The following is a 24,498-nucleotide window of genomic DNA, read 5'->3' as shown; positions in this document are numbered from 1 at the left end:
GGGATCATTAGACCATATGAAACCCAACCTGAAATCACCTATGGCTATATTTTCATGGCTTTCCTCTTTAAGTGGACATGACAAATTGAATGTTTTTTTCTCCCTGTTGACTTACAATGGCTTATACAGTAATAGATCTGTCAGGTTTGGATAGAATGGTTCGGCATGCTAAGCTATGAGATGGCTTAGAGGTCCACTATAGTTTATGGCAATTTCTGGCATAAATTACAGGATGTCTGTTGGGCAAATTTGGCCACACCACTCCCACCGAGCCCAATTCAGCCCTTGATAAAGCTGAATCTATTTCAATAGCAAATGAAGGTTTGTTTTAATACAGTACATTAACATTGAGATGCCTAAGATACCTGCGCCCTATAACACTAGTTTCCATTTTCTTCTTATAGGAATTACTTTGCTTTACAATAACAGCCTAATGATTGAGAGAGTGAAAAAAGATGATGAAGGCTTGTATGAGTGTCATGCAGACAATGAAATGGGGCACACGAATACTTCTGCCTACATTACTATTCGAGGTGAGCAATTCATCCTACAACAATGATATTTGTTTAATATGACAATATAATACAATAACTTTGGGTATTTTGGGAATAATACTCCATGACTCTAAGTGTGTCCTAATACAAACCATACAAATCTGTTTGCAGGTGGAGAAGAAAAATCTAACATAGAAGTCATCATCCTTGTATGTACAGGTGTGGCAGCCACGTTATTCTGGCTTCTTCTCACCCTCTTCATACGAAAGCTGAAAAAGGTAATAGGAACTATAGCAAAAGTGATAAAAGAAACCAGACATACTGGAGACAGTTCTTTTTCTCTTCTTTGGTATTAGGGTCATTATGCAAAAGGTCTAACTGTTGTCTCTTGTTTTGCTGTTACATGGTGAGAACAAAGAGGGTCATTTGTGAGTTTCAGTTGTGATTTTCCTTCTCTGACTTAAAGTGGTTCTTGAGGCATGTTCTCCTATCCGAGGCAATCTGCTAACAGACAGTAAGTATTGTGCACTGGATGAATTATTAAAGAGGTTGTCCACTACTCGGACAATCTCTTTGGAATCTATATGTTTCCCTCCAGTAAAATAATAACACCTATATTCACTTCCGGTGCCGGCGCTGTTCCAGCGGTGTCTTCACTGGCTGTCCCAAGGATCGCATGACATTGTTATATCACGCAATCTCTGCGGCCAATCAACGCTGGCTTTACTCTCCTCTCATACACACGTAATAGACATCCAGAGAAAGTGAGAGCTGCGGCTGCTCTCTCACTTCTTTCGGATGTCTTGAAGGAGAGGAGAGTGAAACCAGCACTGATTTGCCACAGAGATCGCGTGACATAAAAATGTCACGCGAACCCTGGGAGAGCCAGTGAAGACACCGCTGGAACGTCGCTGTTGCCAGAGGTGAGTATAAGTGTTATTATTTTATGGGGGGGGGGCATAGGTATTAGGAAGGGGTTATATGATTAGTGGACAATCCAATTAAGAATAGAACCTGTGCACAATACTTGCTGGGCATTGGACATATTTTCCTCAGCATGCAATGTCATTTCTCCTTGCCTAATGTCAGGTGGAGTGGGAGTGTAAAGGCCCCTATACATATTAGACTAATGTGGGCCGATTCCACCGACGTCAATGGGTTTGGCCGACAGTCTAATGTGTATGGGGGCCCCACACACAGCTAATTGTTAGGAGAGATGTGGATTGGGCATGTTCAATTTTGGACTGCTGTTTACTTTGTTCTCCTGGAGATAAGTCATCACCAGACATGTCTATCGATGGCGTTGTAATAGAGAATACAGCAGTGCTCACCTGAGCGAGCGCTCCTGTGTATGGGAGAGTCTGCAGAGATGACTGTCAGCCAAACGATCAGCTGAAGCATCATTCGGTCAACAGCTATCTTATGTGTATGGCGGGCTTAAGTCTACACAGTCTTTAAAACAAATTTGTTGCTCTGCATAGTCAAAAACTGTTGAGAGAGTTTGGGTAGGAAAAATAGTTGACCATTGTGAGGACTCTGCTCACTGATACTATAGAACTTAGCGGGAAATAAACACATGCCCCCAAGTAGACAAAACTGCATTCACTGTTGCACCTCTACCCATTTATGCAGGTGATAGGTGGGTGTCCCAGGGCTTAGACTAGAATAGATCTTTGAAATTTGGTAAAAAATGTGATATTTAAAAATGGATCACATACTAGCAGTTAAATAAAGGTCAGACCATATTTCTGGGTAAGATGTGAAAATATGATTATTTATATTTTCCATGGTGTGCCACCTGATGTGATTATATAAGTAGAGGCGAAAACAAAGATTTAGAAATCGGAAAGTGAGTGAAAAAAACACATCTGGCACAAGATATCTTTATTTCTTCATCTGTCAAAATATTTTTGATTTTGTTGTTACAATAAATCAGATTTATCAAATCCCAGGGTCTTGTTTTTTAGCTTGAGGATGATTATTGGGTTATAATATGCTAAAACAACACTGTATGTGACTGTTTGATATGATCAGTGTTTGGCAGAATTGGTAACCTGTTGGCGTCAGTAAATGAATGCTCTTTTAGAGGGTTTAAATCATGTATAAGGTATGTAATATAACGCCTCACAGGGCGCTCAAGCATATGGTCTTGAACACAGCTTAACCTATTGGCCTTTGTAATAACAAGGAGCAACAAGGAGCAAGCTGTGGCTTCTTAACTTTCATTCTCAAGACATCCCAGCCTCATTGCCCACATTCAACTTTCTCTATTCTTCTCTCATGAACAGCCACATGCATCCGAAATTAAAACAGGCTACCTCTCTATTATAATGGATCCGGATGAGATGCCGCTAGACGAGCAGTGTGAGAGGTTGCCCTATGACAGCAGTAAATGGGAATTTCCTCGAGATAGACTTAGTCTTGGTAAGTTGCATCCTTGTTTTCCCCGTCAAAAAAAGCTATCACAGCATGTACGATAAGGAAGACCCAAACTGGGACATGCAATAACCCATTCATTCAAATTTGTGATATAAGGATTACATTGTGAAAATAAAACGTACATTTTACTATTTATAAAATTTGACAAAATTAGAACGACAATTTGCATCCTCGAATATCCTCCATTTAATATTGCCTTGCAAATAATAAAGCTATTACCACAGATACGAGTTAGGTCTATCTAAATATAAAGTTATTTTGAAGGTACCTTAAAATTAGACAATGAGGCCACAGTTGTGGCAGTACCTTTCTTGAAAAAAAAAGAAGACACCATTGATCTCTGAAATGTACAGCTTGTCAGGTAGAAGCACTCAGCTTTGCACCCACAACGTGGTGTACAGGTTCAATAGAAGGTCTGTGAGCTCATATTCAACTCCATGTACAGGCCAATAGACCTTCTATTGAGCCTGTACATCACTATAGGTGCACGCTCCGACAAAAACTGAACCCTTCTCCCTGACAAACTGCATGTGTCAGAGCGGCTTTTTAAGTGATTGGTGGTGGTCTCAGAACCTTGACCCCTACAGATTTGCAGGACATTTTATTTTGGAGCTATTATTTATCAAATAAATAAATAAATGGAATATATTCTTTAAACTTTATGCATGTGCAGAGCCATGTTCATGGAAGCTGTACCAAGGTACAAGGTATCTCTGCAGCTATGAAGTTACAGACTCATCTACTGTGAATTCAGGGGGAGATTTACTAACCCACCTGTTCTGCCTTACACCAGAGTTATGTGTACACTGGATGGGGAGTAGAGCTGGAGTGACAGAGGCTTCAGTTCTACAGTCTCATTTGCACATCAATTCAAACTCTGATTTCTCGGGAAAGGACTGACCATGTAAAGATATTGCTGGATTTGTCTTTGAAAGAGCTACATGGGCATACAGTGGTGTGAAAAACTGTTTGCCCCCTTCCTGATTTCTTATTCTTTTGCATGTTTGTCACACTTAAATGTTTCCAATCACAAATTCAAATATTAGACTAAAATAACACAAGTAAACATAAAATGCAGTTTTTAAATAAAGGTCTTTATTATTAAGGTAAAATGAAATCTAAACCTACAGGGTCCTGTGTGAAAAAGTGATTGCCCCCTAAACCTAATAAATGGTTGGGCCGCCCTTCGTTCGGTTCCATTTAATAACATACAATTGGATAGAATTTTTATGACATTATTCTTGGGCCTAAAGCAGTGATGTCAAACTCAAACACACAGAGGGCCGAAATGAAAAACTTAGACAAAGTCTCAGGCCAACCAGTATACAGTATAATGGGCCCCACATAGTCCTCCATACAGAATAATGGGCCCCACATAGTCCTCCATACAGAATAATGGGCCCCACATAGCGCTCCATACAGAATAATGGACCCCACATTGTCCTCCATACAGAATAATGGGCCCCACATAGCCCTCCATACAGAATAATGGGCCCCACATAGTCCTCTATACAGAATAATGGGCCCCACATAGTCCTCCATACAGAATAATGGCCCCACATAGTCCTCTATACAGAATAATGGCCCCACGTAGTCCTCCATACAGAATAATGGGCCCCACATAGTCCTCCATACAGAATAATGGCCCCACGTAGTCCTCCATACAAAATAATGGACCCCACACAGTCCTCCATACAGAGTAATGGGCCCCACACAGTCCTCCATACAGAATAATGGACCCCACACAGTCCTCCGTACAGAATAATGTGCCCCACATAGTCCTCCATACAGAATAATGGCCCTACATAGTCCTCCATACAGAATAATATTCGCCACATAGGGGTTGTGGTTCTGGTGTCACGGGCCAAATAAAAGCACCCTGCGGGTCAGATTTGGCCCATGGGCCAGGGTTTGACATGTATGGCCTAAAGTGTTAATTTTACAAGCAAAGTCTAACTGTTGTATCCCATTATTTCTTTCCATAAATGTATAAGTCAGCTGATATATATACATAATATTACAATTCATTTGGACTCCAGAAGCCATACTAACAGCACTCTGGATACTTGTTCTTTATTATTATGGCATTATATTCTAAACTGTTATTCTTAGGATATGCATGGGATGAAAGGTTAAACAACTTCAACTGGTAGTTTCTAATGTCTTATGCATGTTGTGCATCCCATACCGCTTCATCTAGGTATATATACATATCTCATCTTCTGGTCTCATGGTGAATGTTAATCTCTCTCCAAGCTGTCATCACACTGGGGTTTCTTCTTATCTTTGTTGGACAAACGTTGTTTTCTATCACAAGGGAGTAAAGAACCCATTTTGCTGTGAATTCCTTGATAACCTGCGCATTCCTTTACCACTGAGTAATTGAACATGGTCTCCATAATCTATAAGGCAGCACATAAATATTGGGCAGGCTCGCAGCCTGTGCAACATTTCTTCACTCATTCTAAATTCTTAAAGGAAGTTTATCTACAATCACATAGCATAGAAATTGAAGGGGAAAAATAAGCTAAGTTCGCGGGCCTTGACCTTCTGTTGAGTGTCACACCTGCTGTGATACATTATTAGGAATGTGAAAAAACAGCTTAGAACACATTATGTTCCATTAAGGTATCATCCCCCTTCACCAACCTCCTATGGTGGAAAATTTCAGCCTTAAATTCTTTCATCAACTTATACTTATCAGTCTCTTCCAATACTTTATAATGCGAGAATTACATTTTTTATTGCCATGCACCTATAAAAAGGCTTTTCCAGTTTTAAAAAGTCATTTACAAGATCCTCATCTAATGGTCAAAGTATGGGTGGTCTCATTGTTGAGTACCTGTCCTGTCATGTATAACACAGACAACACTTTGATTTAAATTGCTGTTGATTATAAGTCTCAATTTCTTTATTTTTGCCACGTTTTTCAGTGCTTTTTTTATGCGTTAAAAAGTGTGTTTTATAGTACCAGCAAAGTGAATGAGATTTCTGGAATCTCATGCTCTTGGTGCTTTTTTCCTCATGTATTTTTTCCAAATCTGCAGCATGTTAATTCTTTTAGCGTTTTTGCATAATTTTCACCCATTCAAATAAATGCATAAAAGAACGCAAGTAAAAAGCCAATGAAAACGCAAGTAAAAACGTATTAAAAAAATACATAATAAATGTGCGTATTATACCTTGTGTTTTTCCTGCCAAGAGATTAGTTTTAGTGCAGAAAAAATGCTCAAAAATTCAACGTGTGCACATGCTCTTAGGTTCCCTCATTACTGGCCATATTGTGATCGGTTTATTGTCAAGGGACCGTTTTAACAAATAGCGATTGTATAAAGCTGAGCACCCCTTTAATGTTCACATTTCTGTCTGTCGATCACTTTGTCTTACTTTACATATGGGCCTGTGGGACTTTGCATGACTATTCTTGCATGCTTCGTATTTCTTGTCTAGACAGTGGCTCACTTTTGACTTTTACCTTTAGGTAAAACACTGGGTCATGGTGCTTTCGGGAAGGTGGTGGAAGCCTCTGCTTTTGGCATTGATAAAGGTTCTACTTGCAAAACAGTTGCTGTTAAGATGCTGAAAGGTATTACTTTCAATCGGGTTTATTATAGTGGAAAAAAGTTGGATTCAAGGTTATAAATTACAATCATCAAGTAATTGTATAGTTACTCTAGTATAATTTTTTTTTCAGTTAGAGAGCAACCATCGTTTTAATTTTTATTTTCATAAATCAATAGTGCACATGAAAATAAGCAACTTAGTAATAGATCTTATCAGATAAATCTGCTTCTTTCTCCTCCTGGACTGATCTTTCATTCTCAAAATTCTCCATTCTTGGGTAACATCTGTTATCAGTGAGGACAGGCTTTCCAATTACTGAGATAGAAGATGACAGTTGGTGCTCATAAAGTTCTAGGAAAAACTGTTGTTTCAGGAGAACTTACAACAGAATGTTCTGTGTCTGCCTCCAGCTCCTCCCTCCTCCATAGAATTGTAAAAGCACCAACAGTCATCTCCTATCTCAGTAATGGGGAAATCTGTCTTCACTGCAGTTTTATTACAGACTTTACCCGTGAATTAAGAGTGAAAGGTCAGTCCAGGAGATGAAAAAAGTAAACATCTTTGATAAGATCTATTACAAAGTTGCTTATTTTCCTATGTACTATGGATACATAAAATGTGACTCTTTAAGTGCAAGACAAACAGTTGCCTGGAATATTTTTTACTCGGCCGAGCCCTTCTGTAGTACATCTGGAGAAAATAGTTGACTGTGCAATATTCATTTTTAATAAACACAAAAGGATCATCTAAATTCCAAGACCTCTGTAACATTTGCTGAGCATGAACACATCAGTCAATCTCAAGTCATGAATCTTTTTTTGTAACGTGCGTTGGGCACTTACCATGCAGCACATTTGTGACTTGTCTGGATCTCACATTTTTTTTCTGTATGTTGACACTAAATAAATTACATTCTACATACACGAAGCAGAAAAAGAAGACGACTTATGAGCGTGTCCTGTGTTTGAGATTCCTCATGGGGCAGTGGTTTTTCTTTGTCTTGTGATGTTCCCCCTTAAATCTAAACAGGATTTTGTGTGCCTTGTAAAAATATCCCATTGTGCAGAGATGACTATGTCCTGTTTATGTTAACAGAGTGTGCAACAAACAACGAATGCAAAGCTTTAATGTCCGAACTGAAGATACTTATCCATATTGGCCATCATTTGAATGTTGTTAATTTACTGGGAGCTTGCACCAAGCCAGGAGGTAAGTTACTAGCCACTCTTAACCCATTCATCTCCTGCACACCAAACCTTCTATCTTGCTATATAGAATCTAGAAGACCTTTTGAGCCAATGAAGAGTTGAAGTTAAGAATTCCAAACAAATAAGTTAAACACATGCCGGCATTAATTGCAGGCCAATTACTAAATTCTTAAGTAAATGTTTCTGGGTCAATTGAAAAACAAAACATGAGCTCAGATTCATCAAAGTCTATTCCTGTGCTGTGCACGCACATTGTGCAGTAATTCCCATTGACATTTTTACTTTGATGTAGGCTGTGATATGTCCATATAAAAAAAAACGATCTTTGGTTGAAAGAATATTCCCATAAAAATTGTCTGTACGTCACCTAGTGTGATTGAACGTGTATGGCCAGGTCGAGCTACAGTAACGTCCAACATGGGCTAAAATGGTGGCATCAGTGTATTGAGTCTTCATCAAGATGTTTGTTCAACCATCAACCTACTCAGGGGAGGACACAGACAGAAGAGGGCCCCTGTGCAAGAACAATATACTGGCCCTTTGCAGCCCAATAGCTCATCATAATGCACAATTCCACCTGATTTGGAGGTAATAGTGGGCTCTCTTACTTATTGGGCTCCCCAGATTGCACCAACGATATGTCCGACCCTGAAACTACTCTTATCTAATGTGCATGGTATGACCACCATTAGACAATTCACAAATATCTAAAGCTGGCCAGACACATGGGATAGCTGTCAGCAAACAGATATCTCTTCCAGGTTCCCAATATCCATGAGCGCGTTTGGCTCAGTGTAGCATTCATGTGTTTTCAATGGGGGGTGGAGAGGAGAGAGCAGCTGCCGCACACCTATAGCAGTGAACATAGGATTGGGCATTGAAATTCCAACTGCCTAAACTTTCTCTCTCCTGACATTATCTATTGGGGGGCAGTCAGTAGGCCCCCTATATAAATCAGATGGTCGGCCAGTCCCAGCTAAACCCGACGGTTCAGCTAACATTCTTCTAATGTATATGGAGACCTTAAAAGTCACTTCCCAGCCCTTAAAACACCTGGGGGAAATTTCAGGACTGAGTTGCCAGCATTTTGGTCCTGTCCTGACCCTTCAAGTATGCGCCTTGAGGTTTCAATCAGCCTTGCATCAAATTAAGCCAGGAAGATAGTGCCGACCCCTCTGGCAATTTGGATAAAAGGCCAGAATTTTTATTCCATACACTCACAAAAAGATCAAAGTTTAAAAGCACTTTGTATTAAAATACATGTGGCCCATTGATCATCTTATACCAACCCAGATCTTTGCCCTCAACCGCTTTTTCTGGATCGTGAACAGTTCATTTTCATAGTATATATATCGCCACTTGCAATGACAATTTTAATATAACCTTAACACCTTTAATATCTTTTTTCCTTCTCTTATCTAAACTGGAAACTTCATGTTCCTTCTTGATTCCAAAAACAAGAGTCTGGTCTATGTACACCTTCAAAGTATTAATCCGTAATGATTAAGGAGGATAACCATAAAAATAAAAAAAAGTGATAATTTTTCAGGGGTGAAGGCTGGAGCATACCAAACCTTAGTAAGACATCAGATTATGAGTGTACTTGGACTTTAGTGCTGTGCTTGTCTTGATTTATTGCATTAACAAGATGAAAAGGAATTTTTTTTGGTGCCTGCGTCACAGAGGAAGAGACTGATAGAGTGAATGTGAAGATAAGACTTGGAGTGGCAGAGCGTTTGTGTGAACAGTTGAGATGGATCTGCAGCACGCTGTCTGTCACTACTGCCAAACAAAGACATGTGCACGGAGCCAAGTGTGTGAGCATGATGTGCTGCGCACGGAGACAGGATGTTCATGCAGAAGTAGAAGAGGAAAGCATCCCTCGCCTCCAGAAGTAGGGAACAAGACTTTTATGTATCTTCAAGTGAGATCTCAGGAAAAAACAAGTAGCCTTTTTATAGTTAATGTCAAGCTTTCCATCAGGCACAGTGAGCAGTAAGGATGTCTGTTTATTAAAAGGAATAAATTCTGAATTATGGTGCAACACAAAAAAAATCTTAAAAAGCGAGAAAAAAAAACCCCACAATGAATAAGCTCTTAGATGTCCCTACAGAGAAAAAAAAAAAATCTAAAAAAAAAAAAAGCAAATTCTGCACAGGTGTATTTTGAAGTAAAAATAAAAAAAATGTGTTAATTTACATCTAATATATTTTATGTCTTCAATAGGACCGCTGATGGTTGTTGTGGAATATTGCAAATATGGAAATTTGTCGAATTATTTACGAAGCAAGCGAGGAGATTTCATAGCATACAAGGTACAGATGCATTACCTTTAATGTTATTATACTGTATTGGAACATGAGCTAAATTGAACATTGCAAATTGAACATCAGTTCAATTTACAATTGATTAATGTCAACTGCATCGGATTTGAATGACACTGTTTTCTTTTTGGAAAGCCTAAAAGGGTTGTTTGCTTTAGGAACCATATATTGAAATATCATAGGTTACGTTCACATAGGGAGAATTTGTTCTGGAATTTTGGTTGTGGAATCCAGACTGAAATTCTGCAACCAAGTACAGTAGAATGTTAGTGGATGCACGTTTATAAATCCTATTCGCTCACAGAATAAAAATCTGCTGCAGATTTTACACATGCTACATATTTTCAAATCTGCAGCACGCCCGATCTGTTATTGAAGTATCGCAATGCAATGAATGTAATCCGCGGTCGTATCAACCTGGTTTGGAATTCTGACTTAAAGCCACCATGCATATTTGAAAAAGGTTGTCTCTTTTCTGTCCAAATTCATCCATAACAGCTGATAATCTAACGTTATTGTGGGAAAAATCACTCTCTCCTGACAAATGATCTTCTTAAAAAGTGGATAAATTACAGCCAGAGTTGTGTAGCAGCCAAGTACTCCTTGCTCCAAATTCAAAGCTAACACATGCACACTCAGCCAAACCGAGCATTCATGGGTATGGGCAGGTTGTCAGGAATAGTTATTGGCCAAACAGGTATACTGCCAATCACTACTGAAAGTATGTAACTAGCTTTAGAAAAGGGTCTCTTATTCAGAAGTGTCATTATTAGGCCACGGCTCCACTATCAGTATTTGGTCAGTATTTTTTCTCAGGAGTGGGAGCCAAAACCAGGAGTGGGTGATAAATGCAGAATTGGTGACTTGTTCCTATTATATCTTTTCTCTGATTGTTCCTGACCGGGTTTTGGCTCCCACTCCTGAGAAAAAATACTGACCGAATACTGACTAAATGCTGATAGTGGGGCCGTGGCCTTAAAGGATTACATGCAGGGCAGTCATCTTCTGACCTATTTCTCCATTTTTCTCATGGAGCTTGTATTGTAATTATATATTACTGCAATCTAATTTCTGTAGGGGTTAAACTGAAGTTTGGTGTCTTGTAATCTCAACACCTATAGACATTCCTCCATTCTGTTGATCTGAGATGTAAAGAAAAAGCAGAATATTCCCCTCTCCCAGTACCACAGTGCACTTGGAGACACAATGAACAGTTAATCAGTGACCTGAAATGAAATCATTTCTCTTATTTGGAATATTAGCTCATGTTTTTCTTTATGAAATCATTAAGTGTTTAGTGCCTGTCAATTTCATGGCACACAATGACATTTATCCAGGCCTGTGGCCAACTTTCCCATGGAAAGCCTTTGTCTCCCTCCCTGCCCCTGCTGGGGCTCGCTGACAATTTCCATATGGCTGCAGCCCAGATACGTGGTTAGGTCTGTTACAACGACACTGATAGGAGATGTTTGTGCATGGAGGCGAATATGTGTGAAATTTGTCGGATGGCAGCTTTACCTTTTACCACAGATTCGTGTGTCACCTAGTGAATCAGGAGACCTCCTCCATCTGACCTTGCTTTGCAACATATAGTGTCGCCAACCTCCATACAGAAGGGCGTTATGTAATGTGGTTGGGTTAGGGTGCTACATACTTTATGTTCCTAAAGTCCAGAATGTCGTCCTAATGGAGGAGCATTCTTCTTTGATAAGCGGTCATTTACCTCACTATCTGAACTGTTCTGCTCAGCAGCCTATTATTGTACCACAAGGAGTGTTATCTGGGCTGCAAATGTATCTTAGTAGTTGGAAATATAGGGTGGGCCTCAAAAGCATCTGTTTTCCTTGTGTGGTCTGTATAGGGTAGCGCTTATAAGTCTGGCACCAAAACTTTTGTTAGTGTGCTTTCACATTGTGTTCAGTAGTTACATATGACGGGGCCATAGAGCGGGCGTATATGCTTACTGGAGGCTGACACTCAGATGTAGTAGACTGCGTCTGGTTGTCCACCTCCAGTAGGCATATAACCCCAAAAATGATGCACAGTAGAGCACACATTCGTTCTGCCGTATACGCCGGAATCCTGTTTTGCTGGGGGTTCGGACATAAGCCCTGGGGCCTCTGAGCGGGTGCCTAAACGCAATGTGAAAGCACCCTACAGTAAAACTGTTTTTGTTCCCCATAGGGGGTCTAAGGAATAAAGTTTCTCCTTCTGGAGACACCAAGTCAGCCTAGGGAGCCATATAGGTCATACAATAACACCTTGGGAATATAAATATTCAACAGCCTCTTCATAGAGGAGGAGGAGGACAGAGACTCTAGAGCCAACTATAGATGTGTTCTCCATAGTCAGAGCTGAGCAAATTAAATGAATGAGGCCCATCATATCCTTTCCTTCCAGCGGAGTAGTACTCCTTGTGGAGAGCAGTCGTTTTGTGTGTGCGATGGTGTCCAACATGTCGATACGATTCACTAAAAAATTGCGATAATGGAGAGCTAACACACCACTCTTTTACTGATGACTCTCTGGATCTTCCCACTCCAAGAAAAATGAGTATACGTAATTTGGTGTGAAAATGGTATAACACAGGAGCTCAGATAAAAAAAAATAGATGACCATACTCATACATACCATACCATACCATACACATACTCATACGTGTTCATTGTTGTAGACATTCAGGATAGAATTATGAGAAGCATGAGGAAATGGATCCAAAAATGATCCCATTAGGCGCACGTGAGCGGGCAACTTGCTGAGATGTACTGAAATCTCTTCAACTCATACTGAGTGTAGGAGGGGTATAAACACAAGATGGTGGTGTATTGTATTGGCTACTGGATATGATCATAGATGGACATTTGGACCTGTTGCAATACGTCATGCCAGATGAAGCATTGCTCCATCAAACCGGGTATGTTAATTCACAGTACATTGGCACCCAGAAAAGTAACACCAGCTGCGCCAACAGCCACTTCATGATCCAAAAATCATCATTTAGTATGCAGCTATGGGAGCACAGATTGTCGGTTCAGGATAGCCAACCTTCCAGAAATTCCAGGACAGTGAATAGGGCACTTTTTTGACCAGTCCGTTAAAAAAATGTTAAGGCATCCATGATTTTTTTTGACTCTGAAGACAAATATACAGATTTTTTTTTACTGTAATTATCATCATTTTAAAGTTTACAGTGAAAGCAACGAATGTCTCATATCCAAATTATGGGCTGTAGACATGGAGAACTTATAATCATAATGATTTGTTATAGTTTTTCCAATGTGTCCGTAAAAAATGCTGTCTGTCCATGATTTTTTGATAAGCTGTCCAGAAAAAAAATAAAAATTTTGCCTCTTCTATGCACATCTCATACGAGCAATGTTTCTTTCAGCAAGAAACATGGTTCCGTATTTTGTGGCCCACCCTGTATATAGGTACCTGAAACTGCACATATGTTGTGCAAATGTGCTGAGACTGGACCATACTGAGCTACAATTATGTACTTTAAAGAGCACTTTAAAAGAGTACAGCTTTCATTTTACCAGCGCTGTTTAACCTCCTCCAGCACCCTGATGTGAAGTACGTCATACGTAGTGCAGGTGTATGGAGGGAGTAATCGACTCCACTGCTCCATACAGGGCGGGTGACAGCTGGGTTATACAGCCGGTCTAATAGCAGAGAGCTGGTGTAACCATCTAGATTCCAGTGTCAAACATTGACATTTGCATTTAAATGGTTGCTTTTTGCCCTTGCAAGTTTCAATAAAAAATATTTAAAAAAAAAATATATATATATGTATGTATGTATATGTGTATGTATATATATTATGTAAATATATAAATATTCTAACCCTCCCCTACCCCCCTACCTTCCCCCTGCTTTTTCTAAATACAAAAATTAAACAAAGGAGAAGGCCCATCCATAGTCTATTACCACTGACATTAAAAGACACTGACTGGAGGTGCTTTCATGTTGAGATCACACATGTATATATCATCCCAGATGTACGATATAGCTGTAAGCAGAATAATCACATAGGGCCCTCCCTGTAGTATAAAGACCCCCATTGTGGTGTAACTCCCCTCTGCAGTGTAACGACATACAGTCCTTTCAGTATAACCACACCATCTGTACTGTAATATTATCACATACACCCCTTATATTTATCATTTATACTAATATAATCACTCACTGTGTAACATAATCACATACACCCTCTGCAGTAATCACACTCATGTAGTATAATGATAACCCCCCCTATAGAACAATCGCATACACGCCTTGAAGTAATCAACCCCCTCTTGTACTATAATGACCCCCCATAGAACAATCACATACAGCCCCACCCCCTGTACTAATCACCCTCATGTAGTATAAGATCACCCTCCCCCGGAACAATTATATACACCTCTTGTAGTAATCACCCACATGTAGTATAAGATCATCCTCTCCCGGAACAATCACATACACCCCATGCAATCAGCCCCCTCTTGTAGTATAAATATCCCTCCTTTCCGTCTGTAGAACAATCACATACACCCCATGCAATCAGCCCCTTTTTGCAGTATAAATATCCCTCCTTTGCCCCCTGTAGAACAATCACATACACCCCATGCAATCAGCCCCCTCTTGCAGTATAAATATCCCTCCTTTGCCCCCTGTAGTACAATCACATACACCCCATGCAATCAGCCCCCTCTTGTAGTATAAATATCCCTCCTTTGCCCCCTGTAGAACAATCACATATGACGCGCCCCCTGGGCCTGTGCTGCTGCTGCTGTGCAGGGGGAATACCCGGAGCCGGATCGCTGGGGGTTGTAGTTCTCCGTGGCGGTGACCCGGTCCGTGCCCAGGGTGGTCAAACCAGTGGCAGTCTATTTGTATGGTAATAAGTGTCCGACTACGCCACCCGTGGATTGCGGTCAGTGGGGACCGCCGCTGCACTGCAGACCGCTGAGGCTGATGTTGTTTCTGCAGCTGAGTATGGGATGATTCCCCACGGGAGGAGTATTGCCTCAGGGCAGCTAGTGTGGATAATGATGGGAGTGATGGTGCGAGTGTCCCAGTACTGATGGTGCTGGTGCGGCGATGAAACACAGAGACTTGTGGTGCAGTTTCCAAAGCTTTACTCACTGTTGTTGTTCAGATCACTTTGGCCAGCAGTGACCGCCCGAGCCGTGCTGCGTCCACCAGGTGAGGGACTCGGTCAACTCCCAGGCAATTCCAGAGTGCGGTTCAGAGCTCCCCTCTCTTCCTTTCTACTGGCCGTCCTCACCAGTGACCCACCTTTGTCCAGCTTCCTCGGGCCTTCTGTTGGTGAAACCTCTCTCCGGTTTCCCTGACCCTATGCGGTATGCCTTTCTGGTGGATGTAGTGAGGGGTCGCACCAAGATGTGGTGACAACCTCCGGTTTTGGCTGAGGATTAGTCGCCTCCACCAATTTGGGTTCCGGTACCCTATTCTGCCAACCCTTCACCCAGTATCTCCTCTGGGAATATGGGGTTCCTTCTGCCTTCGTGTCTCTGGGCCTTTCTCTGTGTTCCTCGCCTCCTTTCTCCTCTGTTTCAGTTCCTTTCTTACTCTCCTTGCTGTTCCTTCTCTTCTCTCCCTCTCTGCTGTCTCAGGCCTCTTCTCCAGGCCTGGCTCTGGAGCTGGGCCCAGACTGAGCCACAGCTCCCTGTCAGCCCTCTCTGGCTGAGCTCCTCTCTGAACTGAACACTGATCTAAGATGGTGCCCACCTTATATACCTCCCTCTATGTGTGAGCCCAGGTGACTAGCAACCAATGGGCTCCTACCTATGCCCAGAAACCCACCCCTATCTGCTCCTACACCACTGGGTTTTCCTCCCCCTCCCCACTCCAGCCAGGAACAGAAGCTGTCGTGCCTGCACTCTGTCTAGTGGGAGCACCGTTGGTCTGTTCCTCGGAAATGGGGTGTGTGTGGTGCATGCAGCTTACTGAGCCCTGGTCCACACTCCATCCTTACCCGGGAGTGGAATATCACACCTCTGGTTCGAGGTGCAATACCCCTGTAGCAGCCGAGTCCTCGGGGTGCTACATTCCCCCCTGGTAAATCACAGCACGTCCTCGGGCTGGAAAAGAGCAAAGACAATTTAAAACATACAAATTTTTAAAGTGCACTCATATATAAGACATTAACTTTTCACTCATCCCTTTATGGGAGGTACTCTTCTTTCTTTAACGTTACTGGTATAAAACATTTTTATAAAACATTCTACTAATGCCACTGGAACTCTTTTTGCAAAACACCATATAAAACTTTTTGGCATTACTATTTTAGCAGCATATTAAACTTTCCATTATAAGACATTTTCAAATAAAACATTTTCAAAACATATTCTTGAGCCCTGGCCGCTGTGCAACTTGCGACCAGGTAAAGGTGCAACAGTCCATTTTAATCCACCTTGAGGTAGACGTTGCGGTTCTTGTATAAAACCAGTAGGGGGCGCTTTAAGAAGCGCAACTATGTACAAGGGTATGGCCGCTCTCAGTCCTCGGCCAGTGGGGATAAGGGAGTGGCTGCTCACAGTCCTCAGCCTGGTAATTTAGGAAGGGGCACACAAGTAACAGTTCTTGTACCCCGACGGGTAACTATATACAGTTCCACTTTACCATTCTCTAATAATGGTGTCCTCCTGATGCTTCTTCCTTGTACTCTTCAGACCCGTCCGGATCCTCAGGGTAGTCCATGTCTGGGCGGTACCGCAGCTCCTCCTCAGTTAGACGGTGGACATGGAGAGCATACAGTCCCTTTGCGCCCTTGTGCCGGGTGTAGGTGACCACGTCGCCGGGGTACAGGTCACGTCCGTGATGTCCCTCTGGCAGGTGGCTTTCGACGTCCCTTCTCGTGACGAAGACGTCGGTGTCAGCCTCCGGGTATCTGATGAAGCCCCAGCCGTGCTCCAGCTGGAACTTGACTACGGTCCCGGTGGCTCTGGGTCCGCGGATGGCGTGGGTGTCTTGTCGGGCCCTGCGCTTCTGCTCCGCGGTCCTGGCCTGGAGTCGCTGCTCCCTGATGCGCCTCTGCCGCCGCCCTCTCTCATACGTAGCTAGCTGCTGACGGCAGCACTCCAGGCGCTGGGCTTCTTCTGCCCGGGTCTCCTGGGTGAAGCCCATGAGGTTCTCACCAGTGGGGTCCCATGCAAACTGGGCATCCTCCGGCAGGGGTGGAGCGATGTTGGCGGGCTCCGGGGCCGGGATCAGAGGCTCACTCAAGGGTCGCTCTTTCCGGAGACGGGGGTTGGCGAACTCCGGCGGCCATTCAAAGGGTAGCCCGTCCGGGCTGGTATGTTGGGCATACAGGTCCGCGCCCAAGGATGGCACTATGGGCTTCGGACGGGTGGCAGCGCCCGGGGGCACTCGGCCTTGCGACCAGGCCGGCGGTCGCTTGTCGGTCGTGCCCGGGGGTGGCACCGCCAAGGTAGGGGGCGCTGGTGAGGCAGCGGCGCCCGGGTGTGCGGGGCCTTGCGTCCTGGCCTGTGACGTTTCACGCTGTACGGCGCCAGGGTTCAGAGGGCACAGCGCGGGGCGGGGCGTGACGATGGTGCTTGCTGCCTGAGGCCTAGCTGGTGGCGGTGGAGGCGTGGTGTCAGGTACGGTCCCCGGGGCTTCGGGTCCCGCAACGGAGAGTGAGGGCAGGCTGGTGTTCCCCGGGCTTGGGGTGGTGGCGTCCCCATTACTTGCCTCAGTCTCCGTGGCCTCCTCCGCGGCGTCATCTGCAGCTGCCGGTCCCTCTTCTCCGTGCCCAGCAGTCAGCGCGTTGCCCGGTCCCGGCGGAGTCCTCTGCTGGTCACCTCCGTGCTGCTGGGCCATCTCCTCTCTCCACCCGGCAAACACATCCCGCTGCGCCCGGACCATTCTCCTGTTCAGATCTTCCAGCGCTGCGCGCGCACGGTCCGGGTCTCTAGGCAGCTGGGCCAGCAGTTCCGTCAGGCTGCAGGGTGGTTCAGCTTGCAGCAGGCTGCGGGCCAGGGTGCTGGTGGGGTTCGCTGCTCCCTCCATCTCCGGGTGCAGCAGGTCCAAACTGATCCAGAGCGCGCCCTGCCCCACAGTTTTCTTTCCTATCCGCCCCCATGGGGTTTGGTCTTGGGGGCATCTGCTGACAATCACCTTCAGGGGCAGCCCCCCCACGTTGATGGACATCTCCATTGCTGCATTCATGGCTGGTGGGGGCGGGCTCCTTCTTTGGCGCCACTCTGGGACCTGGCCCACGATGGGAGGTGGCTTCTTGTCCTTTGGTGCGCACATAATGGCGTCCGCTCTGCCAGGGCGGGAAAAACGGACGAAGATGGCGGGAAACAGTCCAAGATGGCGTCCGATGGCGGGAATCGGCTCCGGATGGCGGGAAACGACTCCGGACAGCGGGAAACTTCTTTTTAAGGTACATGTGCAATTTTCTTCAGGCACGCAATACCCGTTTGTGGCGGGTTGGTAATGATCCTGCCGACTACGCCAAAGTTGACGCGCCCCCTGGGCCTGTGCTGCTGCAGCTGTGCAGGGGGAATACCCGGAGCCGGATCGCTGGGGGTTGTAGTTCTCCGTGGCGGTGACCCGGTCCGTGCCCAGGGTGGTCAAACCAGTGGCAGTCTATTTGTATGGTAATAAGTGTCCGACTACGCCACCCGTGGATTGCGGTCAGTGGGGACCGCCGCTGCACTGCAGACCGCTGAGGCTGATGTTGTTTGTGCAGCTGAGTATGGGATGACTCCCCACGGGAGGAGTATTGCCTCAGGGCAGCTAGTGTGGATAATGATGGGAGTGATGGTGCGAGTGTCCCAGTACTGATGGTGCTGGTGCGGCGATGAAACACAGAGACTTGTGGTGCAGTTTCCAAAGCTTTACTCACTGTTGTTGTTCAGATCACTTCGGCCAGCAGTGACCGCCCGAGCTGTGCTGCGTCCACCAGGTGAGGGACTCGGTCAACTCCCAGGCAATTCCAGAGTGCGGTTCAGAGCTCCCCTCTCTTCCTTTCTACTGGCCGTCCTCACCAGTGACCCACCTTTGTCCAGCTTCCTCGGGCCTTCTGTTGGTGAAACCTCTCTCCGGTTTCCCTGACCCTATGCGGTATGCCTTTCTGGTGGATGTAGTGAGGGGTCGCACCAAGATGTGGTGACAACCTCCGGTTTTCGCTGAGGATTAGTCGCCTCCACCAATTTGGGTTCCGGTACCCTATTCTGCCAACCCTTCACCCAGTATCTCCTCTGGGAATATGGGGTTCCTTCTGCCTTTGTGTCTCTGGGCCTTTCTCTGTGTTCCTCGCCTCCTTTCTCCTCTGTTTCAGTTCCTTTCTTACTCTCCTTGCTGTTCCTTCTCTTCTCTCCCTCTCTGCTGTCTCAGGCCTCTTCTCCAGGCTTGCCTCTGGAGCTGGGCCCAGACTGAGCCACAGCTCCCTGTCAGCCCTCTCTGGCTGAGCTCCTCTCTGAACTGAACACTGATCTAAGATGGTGCCCACCTTATATACCTCCCTCTATGTGTGAGCCCAGGTGACTAGCAACCAATGGGCTCCTACCTATGCCCAGAAACCCACCCCTATCTGCTCCTACACCACTGGGTTTTCCTCCCCCTCCCCACTCCAGCCAGGAACAGAAGCTGTCGTGCCTGCACTCTGTCTAGTGGGAGCACCGTTGGTCTGTTCCTCGGAAATGGGGTGTGTGTGGTGCATGCAGCTTACTGAGCCCTGGTCCACACTCCATCCTTACCCGGTAGTGGAATATCACACCTCTGGTTCGAGGTGCAATACCCCTGTAGCAGCCGAGTCCTCGGGGTGCTACACATACACCCCATGCAATCAGCCCCCTCTTGTAGTATAAATGTCCCTCCTTTGCCCCCTGTAGAACAATCACATACACCCCATGCAATTAGCCCCCTCTTGTAGTATAAATATCCCTCCTTTGCCCCCTGTAGAACAATCACATACACCCCATGCAATTAGCCCCCTCTTGTAGTATAAATATCCCTCCTTTGCCCCCTGTAGAACAATCACGTACACCCCATGCAGTAACCCCTCATGTGGTATAATTATCACACCCCACTGTAGTAAATGTAATCACATGCAATGCCTATGGTATTATCATCATCCCTCTCTTTACACATACTGATGCCAATATAGCTGTTAATCAGACTGTGTGGATGGTGACTCTTATTATCTCTTCTAGGAGTCCTGTTGGGATGTATTCTGCTTTAAGTCACTTAAATCTATATATGACTGTGCTCAGCTTCTCGCTACTATATGCTGTTCTTGGACAGTTAAGTAGAAATAACCTGACAGGTCCGCTTTACAGTGTATATATAGTACAGCCTTAAAGTGCTTCAAAAATACCACCTCAAGTCACTATACATTCATACATGTACTGTACATACTTGGATGAATATGCATACTTATGACTAAAGACATTAATACTGTACACATGCATGCCCCTTACTACATACATGCACACACTCACATATCGTTGATATTGCACTATAAGAAATTCACCCCCGATTCTCATATAGTTAAATTATGCACATTGAAATGACATTCAGTCCAAAAACATATTGTACTTTTGGAATCGTGCCACTTCATTAATTCTGAGTTCTTCTATACTGAATATAATTGGTTATGATTGCAATTCAGCATGGTTTAATGGCCACTTGTTCTGTTTATCTGAGGTAGACGGACCCATATAAGGGCAGACATATCGCACATGCAGCTGGTTGCAATGTATGTATCTCAGCCCGGCTGTTGCTGTGTCTGCCTTTCCCAGGATTCAAACTCACAACCTGTAGCATGGCAGACAAAAACTTCATCAGCCAGCGACAAGCTGCACTGTTAAGTATAGGAGGATTTTCTCTGCTAAAATATATAAATAGTATCCTTCTTTATAGATATATTGTACAGGTACGAAGAGATACAGTATATCCCTTTTTCCGGTACATTTCTTTATACTTGTATATTACAGATAAAATGAAAGTCAGAGATTTTTTTTTTTTCAGAAAATGTTGTTAAAAATTAAAAACAATTACAATAAATGCATTTTTAATACACTTTTTTAAAAATAAACATGACAAGTCAATAAATATTATATACCTTCTTTCAGAAAAACAAGACCGAATATAGTAAAGCTTATGTAAAATCTTAAAAAAACAGGTTTGGCTGTTATAACTATGAGTGAATGAACAGAGAAAAAAAGCATCTGGTTGTCTCAAAAGTGCATCAGAAAAATTGTGTATATGCAAGTGTTATGTGCAAGTGCATATTTTATATATATATTTTATATATCTTATACGAGTAGTCTGACAGAGGCTTGTCTTTAACAGAAACGCAGAAAGTTTAGCATAAGACCATCTGCCAGAGTGTGAAGCAACCAGGAGATCATTCATACTATATTTTAAAGGTGAAGCACCTCTAATATATCAGGCGGCCCCAAACAGCTGCCTGGGAACCGGCCGAGGAGAGACAAATGCTTCTCTTCTCTGCCCTTCGGCTGGCCTATCCCTTGGCAGTTTTACACATTTGCACTGCTTTAAACCACAAGTCCTCAATATGGTGATATCAAGGGGTTGCCCACTTCTGACGTTCCCTTTTTTGATAGAAGCGTCCCCCCCAATAAAATGTTGATCACAGAATGCCCTGCTGTTGTGACCTCCATCATATTTCTGCAGCACCACCACATGAAAAAAGACAGATTACATAATTCCCATAGGGCTGTCTGTGTAATATCTGAACGTGCTGAGTCCTCCATAGTTAGACATTATCCTTTGTAGCCTTTTTCCATTCCAGGTTATTAATCACGAATCCCATCTGTTAGCTCAGAATTTCTATAAAGGCGATTTTGAAAAAAAGTTTTTTTGAAACCAAAGTACTCTTTATGGAATCAACACCAATAAACAACCCCAAGAAATACATCAGTACACCAGTGTGTGTTATGGACTCCATACAGCCTTTTACAGCGACCACTACAGGAGAAAGAGAGAATTGCATGGTGGTCAATCATGTGAATGGCGGTCTACCTAACACACGGAAGGCTTGAGAGCAGCTTTGCTTTGTGGCCAATAGAGGGTGTTGCAAACTTCAAACTAAAAAATCCCTTCTGTGGTGTCCACATACCCTAATCATTTTCACTTTCTACAAAGGTGGACAAACTTTAAACCATGCACATATTTGGCTAAAATCCAGAATCAAAATGTATATATAATATATAATGTGTGTGTGATTTGTTGCCAAAAACTATGTGATTTTTTTTTTTGTGTGCACCCAGTCCCAGGAAGCAGAAAAATCAGCAGATGACTCAAACAGCGACCTCTCCGAATTAATTAAGAGAAGGTTGGAAAGCGTGGCCAGTACTGGCAGTTCTGCAAGCTCAGGATTCGTAGAAGACAAAAGTTACAGTGACTCAGAGGAAGAAGAAGAAGGTAATTAGAAAAGCAACTGATACTATACTGTATGGGTGGGAAGCAGGTAAAACTCTTTTTTTCCTGGAGCTAAGAAGGTACAGGAAAAAAAGTTCTCAGTATGCAAATATTTTTTTGTGTTTGTGTCTAGTATTTCCATAATTGGCGGTGAGCCAAGTTGCATGGTGGATCTGTTATTACCTCGGTCCCTTTACTGTACGAGGGTTTGAGTTACAATTTGAGCAATAGTATCATGGCCATGGAGTTTGTATCTTCTCTTTATGTTTTTTAGGTCTTTTTCAGGCTTTTGGTTTACCTTTCACACTATAAAAATACAATGATGAAATTGGCACATTGGTGTTTAAAGCAACAAAAAAAATAGGAGCTCCACTGGGGACATGTCTGTGCACCCTACTACAGAATAGACCGGTGCGAAAAAAAATAGGAGATAAAAAAGTTCATGCTTTGGGACTGTAATTTCACTGTTTTCTTTGATATTGTTAAGTCTTGATCCCATTATTAGTACTATTGCCTAACCAATAATGTGTGTTTTATATTAATTGAACATAAAATCCATTAGGCCTAATCTATATTGTAGCCTGTTTCTCATATGGGTTCCCTAAGCCTGAAGCGTTCTTCCAAACAGGGAATGTAGTGTGCCGTGAAGGCAACATGATAGACTCCACTCTGGGACCACAGTGGCTGCTACTCCTACGGGGGCACTTTAGCTGCCAAAACTATATTTTATCCAATTTAAAGGAGCACTCGGAACAAATGTGAGACATTATTTGTTGCATGCCTAATACCGGGCCTATGACAGTGGTATATGACAGATATTCCCTCTTTGATCTTCTTTGAGTCCTAGTGCCATGTACAGACTCATCAGAACCTACAGAACTAAGCACATAGAACACCCCACAATGGACTAATTTAGTTGAAATACTCTTTAAGTTTTATTGCAACTCGTGGAAGTAGTACAATCTGGAATGTGGCCCTCGTACCAGAAATGGTAGTACACCTCCTGAGCTACAATAATTATAAATCATTATTATTCTATTAAGAGAAATAAGACTGCTGCCAAGAAAGTTGATGTTCTGATGACAGTAACGTGTATGATTCAGCGATTGATGACTTGGCAGAATAGACACTCTATTGCTGGGAATGATCGTGCTGTTGTTGGCAGTGTCTAGAGAACATTTTGCAATAAGGATATATTTGCTTATATGCATATCGGTCGTCATAATGCAAAAATAAGTAAATCACTGGTTTTGTAAGAATACTAATTTCATCGTTCCAGTAGATCATACATGTCAAACTCTGACCCGTGGGCCAAATCTGACCCGCAGGATGGTTATATTTGGCCCGCGACACCAGAACCGCCAGCCCTATGTGGGGCCCATTATTCTGTAGAGAGGACTATGTGGGGCTCATTATTCTGTATGGAGGACTATGTGGGGCTCATTATTCTGTATGGAGGACTATGTGGGCCATTATTCTGTATGGAGGACTATGTGGGGCCCATTATTCTCTATGGAGGACAATGCGGGCCTATTATACTGTAAGGGGGACTATGTGAGGTCCATTATTCTGTATGGAGGACTATGTGAGGCCCATTATTCTGTATGGAGGACTATGTGGGGTCCATTATTCTGTATGGAGGACTATGTGAAGCCCATTATTCTGCACGAAGTACTATGTGAGGTCCATTATTCTGTATGGAGGACTATGTGGGGCCCATTATACTGTATACTGGTTGGCCCGCGACTTTGTCCAAGTTTTTCATTTTGGCCCTCTGCGTGTTTGAAATCTGCGTGATTAAAATGGTGCCTCTGTGGTTTACACTATTGCCTTTTAGCTTTGGAGACCTGGGTTTAAATCTTATCCCAGACTATATCTACAATTTGCATGTTACTCTTGTATTTTAGTGCATTTGGGTCTGGGTAGTCAAGTTTCCTCCCACAACCTGAAACATACTGCGATTAATTGCGTGTCATATGAAACTGGCCCAAGTATATTTGCTCGAGAAAGTGAATTCTGATTGTGAACCCTACTAAGAGCAAGGATTGATGTGAGTGTCGTTAG

General features: G+C 43.5%; 1 protein-coding gene across 1 annotated transcript in view; it reads left to right on the top strand.

Annotated features, from left to right (window-relative positions):
- Positions 1 to 24,498, top strand: part of LOC141154704 (vascular endothelial growth factor receptor kdr-like) — a 214,610-nt gene that overhangs the window by 163,899 nt on the left and 26,213 nt on the right. The window contains exons 15-21 of the mRNA XM_073641043.1: positions 405 to 533; positions 666 to 772; positions 2,783 to 2,918; positions 6,415 to 6,519; positions 7,593 to 7,706; positions 9,932 to 10,020; positions 22,284 to 22,437. Of these exons, the coding sequence (XP_073497144.1) occupies positions 405 to 533; positions 666 to 772; positions 2,783 to 2,918; positions 6,415 to 6,519; positions 7,593 to 7,706; positions 9,932 to 10,020; positions 22,284 to 22,437 (834 nt within the window). The remainder of the gene's footprint in view (positions 1 to 404; positions 534 to 665; positions 773 to 2,782; positions 2,919 to 6,414; positions 6,520 to 7,592; positions 7,707 to 9,931; positions 10,021 to 22,283; positions 22,438 to 24,498) is intronic.

Source organism: Phyllobates terribilis, unplaced genomic scaffold (assembly GCF_046119375.1).
Source record: "Phyllobates terribilis strain yellow unplaced genomic scaffold, ASM4611937v1 Scaffold_7__3_contigs__length_470593459, whole genome shotgun sequence".
NCBI classification, from domain to species: Eukaryota; Metazoa; Chordata; class Amphibia; order Anura; family Dendrobatidae; genus Phyllobates; species Phyllobates terribilis.
This window is presented reverse-complemented; position numbering and strand designations above follow the sequence as displayed.